Consider the following 22,454-nt stretch of genomic DNA (forward strand, 5'->3'; position numbering starts at 1 on the left):
GTGCTCCTAATGGCCTAATAGTTGTGACTAGTAGTGAAATCCCTAAGCACTATTGAGGGTGTGGATGAGCCCTTTTCTTATGAATGGATAATACAGTGTTGCAGCTTCCCAGAAGTGAGTTCAGAAACCTTGGCAAGTTTCTCAATAGAGCAAAGAGTGTCTCAAACATGAGCATGCATGAGAATTTCCTGCAGCAGTTGTTCTTAACCCAGAGTGATATTGTACCCCTGGGGGACAATTGGCCATGTCTGGAGAGGTTTCTGTTTACAACTGGGAAGTGAGGAGGACAGTTACTGGCATTTAGTGGATAGAGGTCAGGGATGCTACAAAACACCCCACAGTACACAGAATACCCCCCCACACACACACAAATAAGAGAAAGTTGGCCCAAATGTCCGTAGTGCCGAGTTGAGAAACCCTGCTTTATGGTAAGGTTGTTATAATGCTGAATCCTGGGTTGCAGCCCGGAGACATTCTGACTTAGTAAGTCTGAGGGAGGTCTATGAATTTGCATTTTAAACAAGCTCCCAAGTGATGCTGATGCTGCTCATCTAAAGACAAAGCTTCGAGAAACCCTAAACTAGAAGACTCCAGTGTCAGAGGAACAAGCAGGATGATGGGCATGGCCCTACAGCACCCCGCTCTGTTAGAAACACTGTATGACAATTCAGAAAAGTGATCTCATTTGATCTCTTCCCCCCAAGTTATGAGGAAGGTAGTTTAAAAGTATTTTAGGCTAATAAAGAATTGTTCATGACAAAAGTAAATCTTTATTTTTTAAAATGTTACTGAATTTATTGAGGTAACATTGGTTAATAAAATTATATAGACGTCAGATGTACAGTGCTATAACACATCATCTGTATACTGTGTTGTGTGTTCACCACCCCAAGTCACGTCTCCTTCCATCACCGTGTATCCCCTCTTTATTCTGCTCTACCTCCCCACCCCCTTCCTGCTAGTCATTGCCATTCTGTTGTCTGTGTCTATAAGGGTTTTTTTTTTTTTCAGAGACAGAGAGAGAGTGAGTCAGAGAGAGGGATAGGTAGGGACAGACAGACAGGAATGGAGAGAGATGAGAAGCATCAATCATCAGTTCTTCGTTGTGACACTTTAGTTGTTCATTGATTGCTTTCTCATATGTGCCTTGACCGTGGGCCTTCAGCAGACCGAGTAACCCCTTGCTTGAGCCAGTGATCTTGGGTCCAAGCTGGTGAGCTTTGCTCAAACCAGATGAGCCCACGCTCAAGGTGGTGACCTCAGGGTCTCGAATCTGGGTCCTCTGCATCCCAGTCCAACATTCTATCCACTGCGCCACCGCCTGGTCAGGCTAAGGTTTTCTTTTCTTTGCTAATCTCTTTACCTTTTTCACCCAGCCCCCTACCCTGACAGCTGTCAGTCTGTTCTCTGTATCTGTGAGTCTGTTTCTATTCTGTTTGTTAGTTTATTTTGTTCATTAGCTTCCATATATAAGTGAAATTATACTGTACTTAGCTTTCTCAGAGGTAAATCTTAATGGAAAGAATGCTGAGAATTCCCACTGAATTGAGCTGTTGATGAGAGAACGGGGTATGTTTATTTAAGTTAATCTCCAGCTTGCTTCTTGTTTAAATAAGTAATTTAACAATTGGAGGAGGATTAAGTAGCTGATTAAATTTATCTGAGAAATGTTACGTATTAGGGACCAGATGTTGCATGTGCATTTCTAAGCCATTTGAATCTTGACATTTGCAAATGACTTTAAAAATAATTTGTATACATTTTTCCTTTACCACAAGAAGTGCATTGATTTATTTCCATGGTATTGATTTCTATATCTGGTTAATATATTTATGCTGGCTCTGTTTTAAAATTCAGGTATTTACCTCAACAAAACTTGAAGCATTATTATAAGTTTAATCTCTTTTTTTATATCTTGATGAAGTTGTCCAGAAAGAATAACCTTTTAGGGCTTAATATCCAAAAAATACAATGAACTCATGTAACTCTATAGCAAAACAAAACAAATAAACAAAAAGCAAAACCAAAAAACAAAAAATCACAACCCAATTAAAAAATGGGCAGAGGTTCTGAATAATTTTTTTTTTCAAAGAGGACACACAGATGGCCAACAGTCCCATGAAAGGACGCTCAACATCATTAATCATTAGGGAAATGCAAATCTAAACTACAATGAGATTTCACCTCACACCTGTCAGAATGGCTATGATCAATAAATCAACAAACAACAAATGTTGGCGAGGGTGTGGAGAAAAGGGAGCCCTCCTGCACTGCTGGTGGGAATGCAGACTAGTGCAGCCACTGTGGAAAACAGTATGGAATTACCTCAAAAAATTAAAAATTAAAAAAAAATTAAAAATAGAATTGCCTATGACCCAGTGATTCCACTTCTAGGTATTTATCCAAAGAAAATGAAAACTGTAATTCAAAAAGATATATCTGCACCCCTGTGTTCAATACAGCATTTTTTTTTATAACAGCCAAGATATGGAAGCAACCTAAGTGTCCATTGATGGCTGAATGGATAAATAAGGTGTGGTCATATATACACACTGGAAAGCTACCGAGCCATAGGAAGTACATAGTCTTGTTATTTATGACAACATAGAAGAACTTGAGGGTAAATCAGAGAAAGACAGGTACTGTATGATTTCATTCAAATATGAAATCTGGCCCTGGCCGGTTGGCTCAGCGGTAGAGCGTCAGCCTGGCGTGCGGGGGACCCGGGTTCGATTCCCGGCCAGGGCACATAGGAGAAGCGCCCATTTGCTTCTCCACCCCCCCTCCTTCCTCTCTGTCTCTCTCTTCCTCTCCCGCAGCCGAGGCTCCATTGGAGCAAAGATGGCCCGGGCACTGGGGATGGCTCCTTGGCCTCTGCCCCAGGCGCTAGAGTGGCTCTGGTCGCGGCAGAGCGACGCCCCGGAGGGGCAGAGCATCGCCCCCTGGTGGGCAGAGCGTAGCCCCTGGTGGGCGTGCCAGGTGGATCCTGGTCGGGTGCATGCGGAAGTCTGTCTGACTGTCTCTCCCCGTTTCCAGCTTCAGAAAAATACAAAAATAAAAAAAATAAAAAAAACAAAAAAACAAAAAAAAACAAATATGAAATCTGAAAATCAAAACAAAACAAAGGTCATAGCTTGGTGGTTCCCATAGGGGAGCAGGGTTGGGAGGTGGACAAAATGTGTAAAGGGAGTCAAGACATATCATCTCCAGTTAGGAAATAAGTAAGCCATAGGGATGTAATTTAATATACAGCATGATGACTGCAGTCAATAGTATATTGCGTATTTGAAAATTTCTAAGAGAGAAAATCTTAAAAGTTTCCATCACAAGAAAAATAGTTTGTAATTTTGTATGGTGACGGATGGTAACTAGACTTACTGTAGTAATCATTTAGCAGGGGGTACATATATTGAATCATTACATTCTACATCTGGAATACAATGTTATGTGTCAGTTATAAAAATTAATCTTTACTTCTTAGTTTTTCCTTTCTTTCTTTACTATTGGTTTTGAAAATTTTTGGAACCTTTTATGTAGAAGAGGTATTGGCAAACTTTTTCTGCAAAGAGTAAAATAGTAAGTATTTGTGGCTTTGGAGGCCCTATGGTCTCTGTTGCAATGACTGAACTTTGTTCTGTAGCATGGAAGTGGCCACATAGCTGATACATAAACAAAGGAGCATGGCTGTTGTTGGACCGGAGACAATGTTCCTCTACCCTTGTAGGGTCAGTGTTGGGGGGCCCTGTGAATTAAACTGACAAAAGGCAGACTACCAAGAAAAAGACAAAGTTGATTCCCTTGTGTAGGGTGTGCTCACAGAAAATGTAGCTCAAAGCAGCAGAGAATTTGGGCCTTATACACCATCTTAACAAGTGGAGGGGTTTAGGAGTTCTAGAGACAATGGCTTTGGGAAATGACTGGAAACTATATGAAGGAAACTAATGGAAGGTAAGGTTTGTTTCACTAAGGTTTGTTTATGCAATTTTCTCATCCTGGTTCTGATTTCTCCTACGTGGTGATAGGAGTCATTCTTTCCCCCTAGAGCAGGAAACCTCCCCTTAGGGAGACTGTTGACAGTGGTATTCTTTTAAAAGGCTGGCTCTGCTTTTAGACAGATAAGGGTAGTACACAGAAGCCTCTTCCTGCATTTGTTGATTCTTAAATGTCTTCAGGTCAGCATAATTCTTATGCTACAGTGGCATATTCTGGATCCCTTCACTGTGTTCCAGTAAAAGTTTATTTACAAAAACAGGTGGTGGGCTGGTTATGGCTTGGGCGTTGTAGTTTACTGACCCCTGATGGTGGAGCTCTGTGTATTGGGCAGAGAGATATTATTCACTTTGCTCCATAGAAAAGCGGAACTGTAATGTAGGATTGTTACAGCTCTTGGGCTTATGTCTATCTTAGCTATGTCTGGACAAATGGTTTAGCTAATTGAGATTTAGGATACTCATTTGAGCAGGTCTAGCAGCTGTTCTCTTTGCAAAAACTTTTGTGAGTAAATACTGCGTATAATTGAAAGAAATACAAAGACATTGTTTTTTGTTTGTTTGTTGTTTGGATTTTGGCTTTTTAAAAATTATACGATCTGGCCACTCTCCTATTCAGTTTTAAGGGGATGCATATGATAGTTGCCTATATTTTTAAGCTAGTATTGCCCCTTCCCAGAGAGGGATGTCTTGTTTTATCCCTTGGAGTAGTGAGTTTTTTTCATGCTTGCTGACCCCTGGAAGTGAGTTTTTTTTTCTTCAAAAAATGAAATCAGTTCCAGTTCCAGTTTTATTAAAATCATGTTTGTTTGGTAACCAATTTATGGAAAACAAGAAGAACATACATTTGCCTTTTTTTTAAATGTTGCCTTACACATTTTTAAAATAAATTGGTCATACTGTGGATGGTCAGGAGGCTCAAGGACATACCTGAACGTTCGTGCTACTCTTAGGGTTATGGATTAATCATAGGATAGTTTGGGGTTCTTAACTCTATTGCTACTCCTTGCTCCATTTATTTACTAAGAAAACCCAAGTATTGATTTCTTTCTTTAAAGCTCTTGGATACAGTGCTCACCCAAGTTAGAGGACCATCACAAAGACACCAGGGAAGTGTTTAGTGCTGTTATGGCTCAATTATGGTTTACATGGGCCTGAGTATTTTCCTTTTTTGTGCTGGAAAGACTACCCACCTCCAAGATACATGGAGTTAGTGTTTTCAGAAGAGAGGAGGGAGGGATGGAGCTGGTTTAGTATTTGGCGCATACCTTCCTAGAATCTTGTGTGTATTGGAGAGAAATAGGGATTGTCTGCTGTACTGCAATGTTCCTCAGGCAAGTTTAGGATGGGAGACCTGAAATCTGAGCATCCCTGTCTTCTAGCTCTTGTAAAATCACAGCTGTGACTTGTACTTACAAAGCTCTCTGATTCATGGGGACGCTTAGCTATCCTCCACCGCAGTATGATGTGTGAGCCTCTGAACCACACCCAAAAGCAATTTGCAGAATTAAAATTTTTGAAGGCTTATAATACATCAGTGCTATTCTTATTGAGACAAAAAAATTAGATTTGTTAGATAACGGCACTGTTATTATTTGTGAGATCCAGATAGCCCCAAAGGATATTAAAGCCTGTTCCCCAGGCTAAATTTCATCAATACCATTAGCCCTGCTTAGGATAGTATCTTCAGCCAATCATTTGTTTGGTATTATGTAAATTGCCATTGTTTGAAAGATAGTATAATTTATGTACAGTCTCCTGAACTTCTGGGTACTTAAAGCCCAGAGTTTTGATTGATATTTACTAGTTAATACAGAACTCACCAGAGAGAACGAGGCCTTGGTGTGGTTAAGCCTGACTGGAGCTTTCAAAGCCATTGCAAACAGAAGAATGTTGTGCTATAAATTATTTATAAAAGGACAGTTGATTATCAGTTGTTCCATTTTTTCCTATGTTGGTTAATTTAATAAAAAAGAAAAAATATGCTGAGAACTATGTAGAGAAAACACAAAGCTGTTTAATTAAGTGATTAAAATGATCCCTTTGATGTAATACATGCAAGACATTTAAGAATTTACCTGACTCTCCTAAATAGCTGAGTCAGTGGGGATTAAAACAAATGAGCTTTCTGTCTTGCTTTCTGCAGATCAGCTTAATAGTAAGTGGCTTTGAAAATTCCGGAGTAAAGCGGTTACCTTAACTGATCTTTAAATCAGTTTGGTCATCTATGTAAAAACTATATGCTGTTTGAGAGCTCACAGCTAAATAAAGCAGAATGATGTTTGGCTGTGTTCTTTTTCCCGTCACTATCAAGTTGCAGTGTGCCTTGTGGAAAATCTACGAGGGAGGGATAACATGAGAGTTTAAATCATGTTGTGTTTCAGATTTCCAATGTTCCTTGTTTGTTTGTTTGTTTTCCTGAGTTCATTTCTCTCTCAAAGTAGTAATCTTCACTTTATGAACTCTCTGTTGTCTCCACAGAAATGAATTATGATTTTTAAAGCTCTAGCCCTAAGATTTTAGGGCAAGGTATAAACTCCTAAGCAATTATGATTCGTTGCATGTACATGTTAGTAATAGAAAAGAGCAAAACAACGGCAACAAAAAAGTAGCTAAGCCACACATGTGCAAGCCTGCACACACGCACACACATTTCACATTGTTCAGTTCGGCAAGCATTGTTGAGCACTTACTGTGTACCGGGCCGTCTGCCACTAATTGTGGTAACTCACAATCTACCCTCACTGAAATAGCTTTGGCAGCCCAGCAACGTGCAGCTCTCAGGTTCTATTCGGCACACTGCCTGTTTATGTAGGGCCCAAAAACTAATAATGGATTTTACATTTTTAAATGGTTTAAAGAAATCAAAAGAGGAATATAAAAGTATATGAGATTCAAAATTTAGTCTATAAATAGAGTTTTAAAAATTAATTTTTTTTCTTTTTTCTCTTTTTCATTGAATTTATTGGAGTGACATTGGTTAATAAAAGTATATGGATTTCAGGAGTACAAGTCTATAATAGATCATCTGTATATTGTGTTGTGTGTTCACCACCTAAAGTCAAGTCTCCTTCCATCACCATGTACCCCCCTGTACCCACTTCTACCCTTCCACCCCTTTCCCTTTGGGAATCACCATACTGCTATCTGCATCTATGAGTTATTTGTCTAAAATGGTATATTTACACAATGGAATACTACTCTGCCTTTAAGTTCAGGAGACTGTACATAAATTATACTATCCTTCAAACAATGGCAATTTACATAATACCAAACAAATGATTGGCTGAAGATACTATCCTAAGCAGGGCTAATGGTATTGATGAAATTTAGCCTGAAGAACAGGCTTTAATATCCTTTGGGACTATCTGGATCCCACAAATAATAACAGTGCAGTTATCTAACAAATCTAATTTTTTTGTCTCAATAAGAATAGCACTGATGTATTATAAGCCTTCAAAAATTTTAATTCTGCAAATTGCTTTTGGGTGTGGTTCAGAGGCTCACACATCATACTGCGGTGGAGGATAGATAAGCGTGCCCATGAATCAGAATAATCAACAGCGTGCTTCGGAAGGACCAGTGTTCAGAAAATTGTTGGGGATGACTCAGCCTATAAATGTCTTTATTTTGGGGGAAACTGTCTGGAGCTCTTTATTTGTTCTAGTTATGCATGTGTCTTGTGGTGAGATGATAAAATACAGTGAGGAAAATAAAACAATTTGGAATGAGGTAACCTATAGATATATGATGCATTGCTTGGTGTTGAGGGGAGCATTGTAACCTCGAGTTATCTAGTGTCTGGGTCACATCAGGCTTTCAGTGTCACTCACGGGGTTTTGAAGGCAGAATTTGATCTACACTGTGTTTGAGTCTCTGGGACAGAGACTGAGGTGGTAAAAAGAAGGAAATCTTATCCTCTGTGACAGCATGGATGGACCTGGAGAACATTATGCTAAGTGAAATAAGCCGCTCAGAGAAAGACAAGTACCATAGGATTTCACTCATATGTGGAATCTAATGAACAAAATATACTAACAAGCAAAATAGAAACAGACTCAGAGACATAGGAACAGACTGCTATCTGTCAGAGGGGAGGGGATTGTGAGGCTGGGTGAAAAATGGGAAGGGATTAAGCAAAAAAATTATTTTTCAAGCACAGCTGACATAAAATATTAGCTTCAGGAGTACAACTCAGTGATTAGACAGTTGTATAACTCATGAAGTGGTCACCCCAGTAAACCTAGTACCATCTGACACCATGCATAATTATTAGAATATTATTGACTATATTTCTTAGCTGTACTTTATTTATTATTATTTTTTAATAATTTCATTTTTTAATGGGGTGACATCAATAAATCAGGATATATATATTCAAAGATAACAAGTCCAGGTTATCTTGTCGTTAAATTATGTTGCATACCCATCACCCAAAGTCAGATTGTCCTCTGTCACCTTCTATCTAGTTTTCTTTGTGCCCCCCCCCTTTTCCTCTGCCTTTCCCCCCTCCCCCTGTAACCACCACACTCTTATCAATGTCTCTTAGTTTCTCTTTTATGTCCCACCTACGTATGGAATAATGCAGTTCCTGGTTTTTTCTGGTTTACTTATTTCGCTTCGTATCATGTTATCAAGATCCCACCATTTTGCTGTAAATGATCCGATGTCATCATTTCTTATGGCTGAGTAGTATTCCATAGTGTATATGTGCCACATCTTCTTTATCCAGTCATCTATTGATGGGCTTTTTGGTTGTTTCCATGTCCTGGCCACTGTGAACAATGCTGCAATGAACATGGGGCTGCATGTGTCTTTACGTATCAATGTTTCTGAGTTTTTGGGGTATATACCCAGTAGAGGGATAACTGGGTCACAAGGTAGTTCTATTTTCAGTTTTTGAGGAACCACCATACTTTCTTCCATAATGGTTGTACTACTTTACATTCCCACCAACAGTGTATGAGGGTTCCTTTTTCTCCACAGCCTCTCCAACATTTGCTATTACCTGTCTTGTTGATAATAGCTAATCTAACAGGTGTGAGGTGGTATCTCATTGCCATTTTGATTTGCATTTCTCTAATAACTAAAGAAGATGAGCATCTTTTCATATATCTGTTGGCCATTTGTATTTCTTCCTGGGAGAAGTGTCTGTTCATGTCCTCTTCCCATTTTTTTTATTGGATTGTTTGTTTGTTGTTGAGTTTTATGAGTTCTTTGTATATTTTGGATATTAGGCCCTTATCTGAGCTGTTGTTTGAAAATATCATTTCCCATTTAGTTGGCTTTCTGTTTATTTTGTTATCAGTTTTCTTGCTGAGCAAAAACTTCTTAGTCTGATGTAGTCCCATTCATTAATTTTTGCCTTCACTTCTCTTGCCTTTGGAGTCAAATTCATAAAATGCTCTTTAAAACCCGGGTCCATGAGTTTAGTACCTATGTCTTCTTCTATGTACTTAATTGTTTCAGGTCTTATGTTTAGATCTTTGATCCATTTTGAGTTAATTTTAGTACAGGGGGACAAACTGTAGTCCAGGTTCATTCTTTTGCATGTGGCTTTCCAGTTTTCCCAGCACCATTTATTGAAGAGGCTTTCTTTTCTCCATTGTGTGTTGTTGGCCCCTTTATCAAAAACTATTTGACTATATATATGTGGTTTTATTTCTGGACTTTCTATTTTGTTCCATTGGTCTGAGTGTCTATTTTTTCTGCCAATACCATGCTGTTTTGATTGTGGTGGCTGTATAATATAGTTTGAAGTCAGGTATTGTAATGCCCCAGCTTCATTCTTTTTCTTTAGGATTGCTTTGGCTATTCGGGGTTTTTTATAGTTCCATATAAATCTGATGATTTTTTTGCTCTATTTCTTTAAAAAATGTCATTGGAATTTTGATGGGAATTGCATTAAATTTGTATATTGCTTTGGGTAATATGGCCATCTTGATTTTATTTATTCTTCCTAACCAAGAACAAGGTATATTCTTCCATCTCATTATATCTTTTTCAATTTCTCTTAACAGTGGTTTATAGTTTTCATTATATAAGTCCTTTACATTCTTTGTTATGTTTATTCCTAAGTATTTTATTTTTTTTGTTGCAATCGTGAAGGGGATTATTCTTTTGAGTTCGTTCTCAATTGTTTCATTGTTGGCATATAGAAAGGCTATTGACTTCTGTATGTTAATTTTGTATCCTGCGACCTTACTGTATTGGCTTATTGTTTCTAGTAGTCTTTTTGTGGATTCTTTGGGGTTTTCGATGTATAGGATCATATTATCTGCAAAAAGTGATACCTTTACTTCTTCTTTTCCGATATGGATGCCTTTTATTTCTTTGTCTTGTCTGATTGCTCTGGCTAGAACCTCTAGTACCACATTAAATAAGAGTGGAGAGAGTGGACAACCCTGTCTTGTTCCTGATTTAAGGGGGAAAGCCTTCAGTTTAGTGCCATTTAATATGATGTTAGCTGATGGTTTATCATATATGGCCTTTATCATGTTGAGATATTTTCCTTCTATACCCATTTTGTTGAGAGTCTTAAACATAAATTTGTGCTGTATTTTATTGAAAGCCTTTTCTGCGTCTATTGATAAGATCATGTGGTTTTTGTTCTTTGTTTTGTTGATATGGTGTATTACGTTAACCGTTTTACGTATGTTGAACCATCCTTGAGATTCTGGGATGAATCCCACTTGATCATGATGTATTATTTTTTTAATATGTTGTTGTATTCGATTTGCTAGTATTTTGTTTAGTATTTTAGCATCTGTATTCATTAGAGATATTGGTCTGTAGTTTTCTTCTTTTGTGCCATCCTTGCCTGGTTTTGGTATGAGGGTTATGTTGGCCTCATAAAATGTGTTTGGAAGTATTGCTTCTTCTTCAATTTTTTGGAAGACTTTGAGTAGAATAGGAACCAAGTCTTCTTTGAATGTTTGATAAAATTCACTGGTATAGCCGTCAGGGCCTGGCCTTTTATTTTTGGGGAGGTTTTTAATGTTTTTTTCTATTTCTTCTCTACTAATAGGTCTGTTTAGGCTTTCTGCTTCTTCTTGACTCAGTCTAGGAAGGTTGTATTGTTCTAGGAATTTATCCATTTCTTCTAGGTTGTTGAATTTAGTGGCATAAAGTTTTTCATAGTATTCTACAATAATTCTTTGTATATCTACGGTGTCCTCTTCTTTCATTTGGATTTTGTTTATATGAGTTCTTTCTCTTTTTTCCTTGGTAAGTCTTGAAAGGGTTTGTCAATTTTGTTGATCTTTTCAAAGAACCAGCTCCTTGTTCTATTAATTTTTTCTATAGTTTTTCTGTTCTCTATTTCATTTATTTTTGCTCTGATTTTTATTATCTCCTTTCTTCGGCTGGTTTTGGGTTGTCTTTGTTCTTCTTTTTCTAGTTCCTTAAGGTGTGAAGTTAAGTGGTTCACTTGGGCTCTCTCTTGTTTGTTCATATATGCCTGAAGTGATATGAACTTCCCTCTTATCACTGCTTTTGCTGCATCCCATAGATTCTGATATGTCGTATTGTCATTTTCATTTGTCTGTATATATCTTTTGATCTCTGCACTTATTTCTTCTTTGACCTATTCATTTTTTAAAAATATATTGTTTAGTTTCCACATTTTTGTGGGATTTTTTTCCTCTTTTTTGCAGTGGAATTCTAGTTTCAAGGCTTTATGATCAGAAAATATGCTTGGTACAACTTCGATTTTTCTGAATTTGTTGATGTTGTTTTTGTGGCCCAACATATGGTCAATTCTTGAGAATGATCCATGTACACTGGAGAAAAATGTATACTCAGTCACTTTGGGATGAAATGTTCTGTAGATGTCTATCATATCCAGGTGCTCTAGTGTTTTGTTTAAGGCCACTATATCTTTGTTGATTCTCTGTTTGGATGACTGATCTAGAGCCGTCAGCGGTATACTGAGGTCTCCAAGTATGATTGTATTTTTGTCAGTTTTTGTTTTAAGGTCAATAAGTAGCTGTCTTATATATTTTGGTGCTCCTTGGTTTGGTGCATATATATTAAGAATTGTTATGTCTTCTTGATTCAGTGTCCCCTTAGCCATTATGAAATGGCCATTTTTGTCTCTGAGTACTTTTGCTGTCTTGTAGTCAGCATTATCAGATATGAGTATTGCTACACCTGCTTTTTTTGGATGTTATTTGTTTGTAGTATTGTTTTCCAGCCTTTCACTTTGAATTTGTTTTTATCCTTGTTACTTAGATGAGTTTCCTGTAGGCATCATACACTTGGATTTTCTTTTTTAATCCATTCTGCTACTCTGTGCCTTTTTATTGGTGAGTTTAATCCGTTTACATTTAGTGTAATTATTGATACTTGTGAGTTCCCTATTGCCATTTTATATCTTGCTTTCTGTTAGTTTTGTGTCTTGTTTGATCCTTCTCTTTCGTTTTTCTATCTTTTGTTTTTATTTGGTTGTTTTCCATACATCTTTCCTCTGTTGCTATCTTTTTTATCTCATGTGCTTCTGTGGTGGTTTTTTCAATGGTGGTTTCCTTTAAGTAATGAAAAGGGTTCCCACCCTGTTCATTGTAGCGCACTATTTTGTGAGTACTTTTGCACTTCATTGTCCTTTGCTACTGTTAATCTCCATCCTCTCCCCCCCCCTTTTTTTTTTGTTATTGTCACAGTTTAAATTTGGTTTTATTGTGTTCTTCTTGGAGCTTTTACTTGTGGGTTGTTTTTTTTTTTGTTCTTTGTATCTGATTGGAGAACCCCCTTTAGTAATTCCTGGAGTGGGGGTTTTCTGATGATAAATTCCCTCATCTTTTCTGTATCTGTGAATGTTTTTATTTCTCCTTCATATTTGAAGGATAGCTTTGATGGGTATAGTATTTGTGGCTGAAATTTCCTCTTTCAGGACTTTAAATATTGGGGTCCACTCTCTTCTAGCTTGTAGAGTTTCTTCTGAGAAATCTGATGATAATCTAATGGGCTTTCCTTTATATGTTGTATTCTTCTTTTCCCTGGCTGCCTTGAGAATTTTTTCTTTGCCGTTGGTTTGTGCCAATTTCATTATGATGTGCCTTGGAGTAGGTTTGTTGGGGTTAAGAAAACTCGGAGTTCTGTTTGCTTCTTGAATTTGAGGCTTTAGTTCTTTCCACAGGCTTGGGAAGTTCTCATCTATTATTTGTTTGAGTATGTTCTCCATTCCATTTTCTCTCTCTTCTCCCTCTGATATACCTATTATTCTTATGTTATTCTTTTTGATGGAATCAGATAATTCTTGTAGGGCTATCTCATTTTTTTAAATTTTTGAATCTCTTTCTTCTTCTCTCTGTTGTGCCTCAAGTTGCTTGTCTTCTATTTCACTAATCCTCTCTTCTATTTGGCCTGTTCTATTAGCTGAGCTTGTTACCTCATTTTTCAGCTCATGAATTGAGTTTTTCATGTCTGTTTGATTTGTTTTTATAGTTTCAATTTCCTTGGACATATATTCTTTGTGTTCACTGAGTTGTTTTCTGAGCTCCCTAAATTGCCTTTCTGTGTTTTCTTGTATATCTCAGAGGATTTTTAGGATTTCTATCTTGAATTCTCTGTCATTTAGCTCCAATGTTTCCAATATATTAATTTTTTTCTCCATAGATTTTTTTCCTCATCTAGCTGTGTTACCTCTCTTTCTTTTGTATCCATGATATTCGATTTTCTCTTCCTTAATGGCATCTGAGGGTGGTTTTGTTGATAGTATTAATGAGATTTAATAAAGAATAAAAAGTTAAAACAATAAAAAATCGAAAAAAGTTGTTTTTTTAAAAAAATTTAATTATGAAATAAAGAAAAATAAAATAAAATAAAAATTAAAAAAAGGAAATTATTCCCCCCCTCCTTTTTTCCTCTCCTGTCCTCTCCCCTCTTTCTTGAGAAAATCTGTGGTGAACTGTGAATTATATTGTATTAAATAGAACAAACAATGCCTGTAATGGAGGGCCTGAATTGGGGAAAAGTAATAAAGGGGCAAAAAAAAAAAAAAAAAAAAAAAAAAAAAAAAAAAAAAAAAAAAGGGGGTATGGACCCACAAAAAGCAAATAAGGAAAAAATTTGGGTCAAGAATAAAATGATTTGCTTTTAGGTGTTGGTTGAGTAAGACTTATGATGAGAGGAATAAGAGGGACACAGGAAAATGTGGGGACAAATTAAAAAATTACTATTGTATTTAGTGGAACTAGATCTAGATAAAATGGAGAGCCAGGGATGGGAGCACTGCTAGTGAGTTAAAAAGGTGAAGTAAAAACCCCCAAAATGCCACAAACATAAGTTTGAGTCCCAGATAAGATAATTTGTTTGTTATTGAGGTTTGAGTGAGAGAAGACATAAAGGAGAAAGGAAGAAACTAATATAGAGGGAGAAAAGAAAGAGAGAGACAGAGAAAAAAGAGGGAACCACTAAAAGAAGAAAAAAGAAAAAAGAGGAGAGAGAGAGACAGTTAAGGGTTTTGAGGTGCAACCCTCATAGAGAGAAAGGAAGAGGAGAGAAAAGATAATGGGAGATGTAACACTTATGGGTAGTGTAGTTCAAGGAGAGGAGAGAGTAAGACCAGCAGAGAGTTAAACAACCAAATTGGAGGAGGAAAAAAAAATATCAAGAATGAAGATAAGAGAAACAAACGAACAAATATAATAAAATGGGATAGGTTATAAAGTCTGTGGATTATTCTTGATTTTGAGAGGTTATCTTCTTGCTTTTTCTTTTCTCTCCCTCTTCCTGGTCGGTGACTCTGTACCCCGGGTTCTGCCCCTTTGCCATGCTCAGGTAGAGGTTTGCCGTTGATAAGTCTCTATGGCGATGTCATGTATTGTGCTTCAGTCTCATTGGCAGTCGAGGCTCATTAGCATTTATAGGCTCCGCCAGTGAGAGAGTTCGTGTTCCTGGAGCCTTTCTCCTAGTCTTTCCTTCCTCAATTAGTAGCCTGATAATCCAGCTATGGGGTTGCTGCTGTCTCTGCCTGGATAGTAAGAGGCTCAAAGAGCTGACAACTCCCTACTCTATTGCCACTCAGCACAGGGCTCTGGGTAAGGTTCAGTCAGTCAGAGCTGCTAGCATAATCAGGCGGGGCTTCCACCCACACAAAGACCTCTGGCTCTGCCACTCTGTCCGGTAATACGGGCAGGCGCCCACTCCCGGGGTGCTTGGAAGAAACTCTCGCTCACTATCTGCACGCGCAGACCAGGATATCAGGCCAGAAGTCTCACCCTCTGAGTGAAACCCCCGCATGCACAGAAGAGTTCCAGTGTTGGAATTGGCTCTCGCTCCATCCCCGTGCATGGCTTTTTCAAGGCACTGGGGCGGCCCGAGATTCTGCTTTTGGCCCAAACAGAGGCCCCTGGCTCTGCCCCTCTGTGGGATAACACGGGCGCACACTGCCGAGGCACTCGGAGGAATCTCTCGCTCACTATCTGCACGCAGACCAGGATATCAGGCCAGCCGCCTCACCCTCTGAGTGAAACCCCCACCTGCATGGAAAAGTTCCAGCGTTGGAATTAGTTCTCACTCCCTCCCCGTGCGTGGCTTTCCCAGGGTGCTGGGGCGGTCCGGAGATTCTGCTTTTGGCCCACACAAAGGCCCCTGACTCTGCCTCTCTGTGGGATAACACGGGCGCCCACTCCCGGGGCTTTGGAAGGAATCTCTAGCCCACTATCTGCGCGCGCCGACCAGGAGATCGGGGAAAATGGCTGCCCCACTTGTCTTTCTTTGTCTGGGTTTGGTGCGAGTGTTAGCTTGTATTGCCTGGGTTGCCACAGGAACAGTTTTTCCTCGGCTTGGATCTCCGTGTCACAGCCTGGTTCGGCCGTTTGTGCCGCGACCTGGATCTATTCACCCCCTTTGCCCGCCTTAGTTTCTATATTCTCAGTTCCCAGTGAAAGCCGCCCTGTTTAGGTTAGTGAGGAAGGCGGAGCATTTCTTACTCCCTATTTCCTTTGGGGTTTGGTTATATATTTAGCCAATTTTTCGCTCGACCATACCTTTGGGTGTATTGCAAAACATATGGAGGCTCCAAGGATAGGTTTTTCTGTTTCTGGTTGAAGGTCTTGTTGAGTTTTGGGGGAGATTTATTGGTATTGCTTCCTACCCCGCCATTACTCTGACATCATCTCCCTTAGCTGTACTTTATATCCCTGTAACTATCAGCTTGTACTTCTTAATTCCATCACCTTTTTCACCCATCCCCCAAACCCCCACCCATCTGGCAACCATCATCTGTATCTATGAGTCTGTTTCTGTTCTGTTTGTTCATTTATTTTGATTTTTAGATTCCACATATAAGTGAAACCATATGTCACTTGTCCTTCTCTGTCTGACTAATTTCACTCAGCGTGATATCCTCTAGGTCTATCCATGTTGTATATGGCAGAATTTCATTCTTTCCTATGGTTGAGTCACATTCCATTGTTTATATGCACATCTTTATCCATTAATAGACACTAAGGTTGTTTTTATATCTTAGCTATTGTAAATAATGCTGCAGTGAACATAAGGATGTCTGTGTATTTTATATAAATAACCAGAAATGGAATTAATTTTGTTTGGTATAAGCATTGTTACCCCAGCTTTTGTTGTTTGTTTGTTTCCATTGTCATGAAATGCCCTTTTCCATCCCTTTACGTTCAGTCTATGTGTGTATTGGATCTGAAGTCAGTTTTATAGACAGCATATGTAAGGGTCTTGCTTTGTTATCCATTTCCCCCACTGTATGTCTTGTGACCGGGACATTTAATTCATTTGCATTTAAAGTAATTGTTGATAGATATGTCTTTATTGCCATTTTATTACTCGTAGTTTTGATTTTTAAAAAAATCTTCTTCTTAAGACCCTTTAACCTTTTATAAAATATTTTCATTTATTCCCCTCCCCTCCCCCACCCCTCCCTCTCCTTCCTCGCCCCCTCCCCACCCCTCCACCCCACTTCTTGTTACCATCACATTCTTGTCCATGTCTCTGAGTCTCATTTTTATGTCCCATCTATACATGGGTTCATATAGTTCTTAGTTTTTTCTGATTTACCTATTTCACTCCGTATAATGTTATCAAGGTCCATCCATGTTATTGTAAATGATCCGATGTCATCATATCTTATGGCTGAGTAGTATTCCATAGTATATATGTACCAAAGCCATTTAATCCACTCGTCCTCTGACGGACACTTGGGCTGTTTCCAGATCTTTGCTATTGTGAACAATGCTGCTATAAACATGGGGGTACATTTCTCCTTCTGGAACCGTTCTATGGTGTCCTTGGGGTATATTCCTAAAAGTGAGATGGCTGGGTCAAAAGGCAGTTCAATTTTCAATTTTTTGAGGACTTTCCATACTGTTTTCCACAGAGGCTGCACCAGTCTGCATTCCCACCAGCAGTGCAGGAGGGTTCCCTTTTCTTCACATCCTCGCCAGCACTTATTCTGTGTTGTTTTGTTGATGAGTGCCATTCTGACAGGTGTGAGGTGATATCTCATTGTGGTTTTAATTTGCATTTCTCTAATGATTAGTGATGTTGAGCATTTTTTCATATGCCTATTGGCCATCTGTATATCCTCTTTGGAGAAGTGTCTATTCATTTCTTTTGCCCATTTTTTGATTGGATTGTTTGTCTTTCTGGTGTTGAGATGATGGAGGATGATTTGACTTTGAGTGAGGGGTATGCAGCATAATCAAAGGTCAAAATAATCTGGAGATGTTTTCTTGGAACATATGTACCCTGATTTATCAATGTCACTGCTTTAAAATTAATAAAAATAAGATAAAAAAAGAATTCATGTTTAGCTTAATATAAATAGAGAGGTTATATATTGAAATATTTTTAGATACATATAAACAAATACATGTCAGCTTAGGGGTCCCGGAAGCACCAACACCTCAGTAGCAATGAGCACACCTAGCACCCAGATCAGGCGTGGCGAACAGTTTTTGCCCCTGGGCCAGATTAGAAAGAAAACTTTTTTCACGGGCAGGACAAAATATTAAAATTAAAAAATGTTAAATACAAAAATGATTTGTTTAAGTAAACAAAATTTTATTATGTAATTTGTTTATGAATAAATGTGAGTGAAAACAATTTTTAATATATAATATTATTTTAATAAAACATATTTTAATAAAAATATAATTACCTACCAAAAAAATTTTTTTTTCATTTAGACGATTAAATTTAACAGGGTGACATTGGTCAACTAGAGTACATAGATTTGGGGCAAACCTCTCTACATCATTTGGACAATTGGTAATGTTGTATATCTATCACCCAAAATCAAATCATCCTCTGTCACCTTGTATTTGTCCCTCTTTATGTCCCTCCCCCGCCCCCTCCCTCTTACTCCTTTCCCCTCCTCCTAGTAACCACTGCACTCTTATCTATGTCCATGAGTCTCAACTTTGTGTCCCACCTATGTATGGAATCATACAGTTCTTAGCTTTTTCTGATTTACTTATTTCATTCAGAATAATGTTCTCAACATTTCTTGTCATACTGGTTTGGTGGTGTTGAACCCCTTTAGCTTTTTCTTGTCTGGGAAGCTCTTTCTCTGTCCTTCTATTCTAAATAATAGCCTTGCTGGGTAAAGTAATCTTGGTTGCAGGTTCTTTTCTTCATCACTTTGAATGTATCTTGCCACTTTCTTCTGATCAACAGAGTCTCTGTTGAGAAATCAGTTGGAAGTTTTATGGGAGCTGCCTTATAGGTAACTAACTGCTTTTCTTTTGCTGCTTTTAAGATTCTCTCCCTGCATTTAACCTTGGGCATTTTTATGAACCTCTTTGGGTTAATCTTTAAAGATTTTTATTTTATTGATTTAGAGAGAGGGAGAGAGATTGTAGTTGCTTCATTTTAGTTGTTCATTGATTGCTTCTCATATGTGCCCTGACCAGGCAAGCCCTGGGTTTTGATCTGGTAATCCCAGCGTTCCAGGTCAATGATTTATTCACTGCGCCACCACAGGCCAGGCTGAATAAAGGAATTTATTCAGCACATTTTGGGAAGAAGAGCACTGTATTCACATGTTGGCAATGTTGCTACTAGTATTATTACCTTACTCCATCTTTGTGTCCTTGGGAGATGAATAGGGATTCTTCGTATCTTTGTTCTGGCTCTCTTCAATCATGATGTTGCTAAATAAATAATAAAAAAAGAACTCAATGACCTGCATATCTGGTGCAGAAGAGAATGGATTTTGTGAAGCTCCATAATGCAGTGGGGGGGGGGTGTCCCAGAGCATGAGGTGGTAAAACAATGCATAATTCAACAGTGTGCTTTGGAAAAACCAGTGTTCAGAAAACTGTTGGGGATGACTCAGCCTATAAATGTCTTTATTTTGGGGAAACTGTCTGGAACTCTTTATTTGTTCTAGTTATGCATGTGACTTGTGGTGAGATGATAAAATACAGTGAGGTGTTAAATACAATGAGGAAAATAAAACAATTTGGAATGAGGTAACCTATAGACATATGATAAATTGCTTGGTGTTGAGGGGAGTGTTGTAACCTCTAGTTATCTAGTATCTGGGTCACATCAGGCTTTCACTGTCACAGGGTTTTGAAGCAGAATTTGATCTGCGCTGTGTTTGAGTCTCTGGAACAGCAAAACCCATTATGACTGTGTCCTGCGGCACTTGTGAAATCCTCTCTGAGTGTTGAGTTTCAGGTTTCCGCTGATACTTAATATTTGAATTATCTCAAGGAAGATAAGAAAAATGTACTATCTTATTCTATTTATTTTTTGATTGAAGGAAATTGAAAGGAAGTAAAGGAAAAAACTCGTTACCAAGAACAATGTGCAAAGGTCACTCGTTTTGCTTTGCTGGAATAAACCAATATGCTTGAAGTTGCCTGGAGTCCTATGTTGGGTCTTCTGGAGGTAAAGGTGGAGATGAGGATTTGTGTGCAAGTGATGTAGGATTTATCCAGCAGGCGCTCCCAAGAGGAACCAGTGTGGGAATGGAGAAAGTCAGGCAGGGAAGGGTGCAATGCGATTTCAGGGGAAGTCTCAGATGCTTCGTCCTGTGGAACTCTGGAGTGCCAATTTTCCCTCGCAGTCGGTCCTGCATTGCTGGGCTCTCATACTCCTGCACCGTCCGTTGTCTGCTGAGGGCTGCTGGTGTGGGGGTGGGTTTGGAGACAGGTGGCAAATGAACTCCCAGGGACCTGCAAAGCATCTCAGGTGCTGGCCATTAGAAAAGAAAAAGAACATAGATGCTGGGGAGGATGTACAGAAGTGATTGAAGGGAACCCAGCAGATTTGGGGAAATCCCCAACAATGTACTTACTCTTTGAGTAAGCTGCTTTTTGTTCTTTTAAACCTAGCATCTGGGGAGAGGAGTGGGAAAATTTTTCACTTGGAATTGTAAGGGTTGTAAAACCTTTACTATCAATGACCAGGTAGGAAGTATTTGAGGCTTTGTGGGCTACCTGGTTTCTGTTCAGACTAGCAAACAACATCATTGTAGTGCAAAAGCAGTCACAGATTACATGTGAGTGGACATGGACCTGTCACAATAAAACTTTATTTATAAGAACAGAGGTAGGGGGGAGGGAGGACTGGATTTGGCCCAGTGCCATAGTTTGCCAGTCCCTGCTGTGGACCCTCCTTGTATGTGCCTAAGGTGATTTTTAAAAATTCCATTCCCTATATGCTGCAAAACACAGGGAATAATTAGCGTGACTATCAAAAGGATGGATGTGATGCATCCTAAACTAGCCTGGACCCCTACTTCCAATCTTGCGTCATTCACAAGATAATCTTGTGCACAGATAATCTTGCTGAAGGGTGGCTTGTCTCATTTTACTGCTGCTAAAAATACTTAGTGCTCTGTCATCTATAAAATGAAATGTAGACTCTTCAGCATGGCATTTGGGAATCCCTGTGATCTGGCCCAAGCCAGTTTTTCTGTACTGTTTCTGCTTGCCCACCCCCGTGCTTTCTGGTCCAACTAAAGCAGCTACTCACCATCTCTCCCACATGCCCTTTGTTTCCATCTCCCTGACTCGGCCCCTGCTGCTTCCTCTCCCGGAGTGTCCTTCTGCTCTGCTCCGCATTTTGAAATCCCAACTGTTCTCTGAGACTCAATTTGGCCCGTCCTCCATTAAGTGTTCTCCCCATGAGGGAATAGTCTGTGTTCTGGATTTTGATAATAATATTGTCTATTTCTATTAAAACCTTTATTTTATCATACATATATATGTAGTTATTTGCTACATTCACTATATTTTTTAGTAGTTTAGGGAAATGACTTAAAATTTTTTTGCCCTTCACAGTGGGTTGAATATAGTAGATATTCAGTAAATGGAATTTTCAGATGAAGGTTGCTTCCTACATCCTGTGATTATTAATGATTTAAGTGCTGAAACTCTGACATCATTTTTCTTTCTCCTTTTCATAGGCAAGGGCCGTTTTGGCAAAAGTTGGCTATCCTGAGTTTATAATGAATGATACTCACGTTAATGAAGACCTCAAAGCAGTAAGTGCTAAATGTTGTTTTCTGGCAAGTTTTACTGGCCTCATGCCTTTCAACTAACCCAAGTCCAAGCAATTAAACCTGGTGGTGCCAGAAAGCACCAACTTTTGATTCATTCCTTGGCTAACTATGGGCCTCAAGTGCCAGGCGTATCATAAGAGATAGAGCAGATTGAAAACGAAGTTTCAGCAAGAACCTACAGCTGAGTAGGTGCCATAAAGCAAATGGACTTGGATTTGGCTTAATTCGATCATACAGGAAAGAATTAGGCAAATCGAATATTACAATTAGTGAACATGTTCTAATGGGGAACGTATAATGTTTGTTACTAAACAATCTTTATGTGCTGCATTCATATTAAATAACTAGTAATAAATCTACCAGCTGAGAGTTAACTTCATTAAACTTTATGAGTGTTTTTGCAAATTAAGTGCATATACATATGACTCTATAATTTAGGGTGATTTGGACTGTATATTTGCAGTACATTAGTGATGGAGGAATAGTAATAATTCTATTTTATTCCAGTATTTTGGAACATGTATTTTTCTAGTGGATAGACTTATTACAGGCCTTTCTAATTACAGCTGCTCTTATTTCCTTTCCTATAAATAGTTCTGATATAGAACTTTGATTCCTCATAAAACCTCTGTTCTTACTGGATATTCTTGAAAAAGTAGATTTTTAAAAATTCTTTAAATAATGATGGTTCTAAGGTGTAGTTCTTTCCTGAAATTGAGGTTTGACAAGTCACATAACTGAAAGCAATCCCAGCTTTGTAGATGAATATCAAAATTTTGCAAGATTATTCAAAAGTGAAAGAAGGCTTTAATTATAAAGTTTCTCCTTTGGGCTCCAAGATATGACCTTCCAAAGTATTGATCCAGTTGCTATGGAGGAAGATAATTATGCTTCACAGAATCCCAAAGCTCAGAACAGCCCATTTAATTATACATTGTTTTGATGCTGAAAAATCTCACTATTATTATGAGAATTAA

At 38.5% G+C, this 22,454-nt stretch overlaps 1 protein-coding gene across 1 annotated transcript in view; it reads left to right on the top strand.

Moving 5' to 3' along the window:
* PHEX (phosphate regulating endopeptidase X-linked) overlaps nucleotides 1–22,454 on the top strand; it is a 214,145-nt gene that overhangs the window by 128,853 nt on the left and 62,838 nt on the right. The window contains exon 13 of the mRNA XM_066357073.1: nucleotides 21,382–21,459. Within this exon, the coding sequence (XP_066213170.1) occupies nucleotides 21,382–21,459 (78 nt within the window). The remainder of the gene's footprint in view (nucleotides 1–21,381; nucleotides 21,460–22,454) is intronic.

The sequence above is a fragment of the Saccopteryx leptura genome, chromosome X (assembly GCF_036850995.1).
Source record: "Saccopteryx leptura isolate mSacLep1 chromosome X, mSacLep1_pri_phased_curated, whole genome shotgun sequence".
In the NCBI taxonomy this organism is placed as follows: domain Eukaryota; kingdom Metazoa; phylum Chordata; class Mammalia; order Chiroptera; family Emballonuridae; genus Saccopteryx; species Saccopteryx leptura.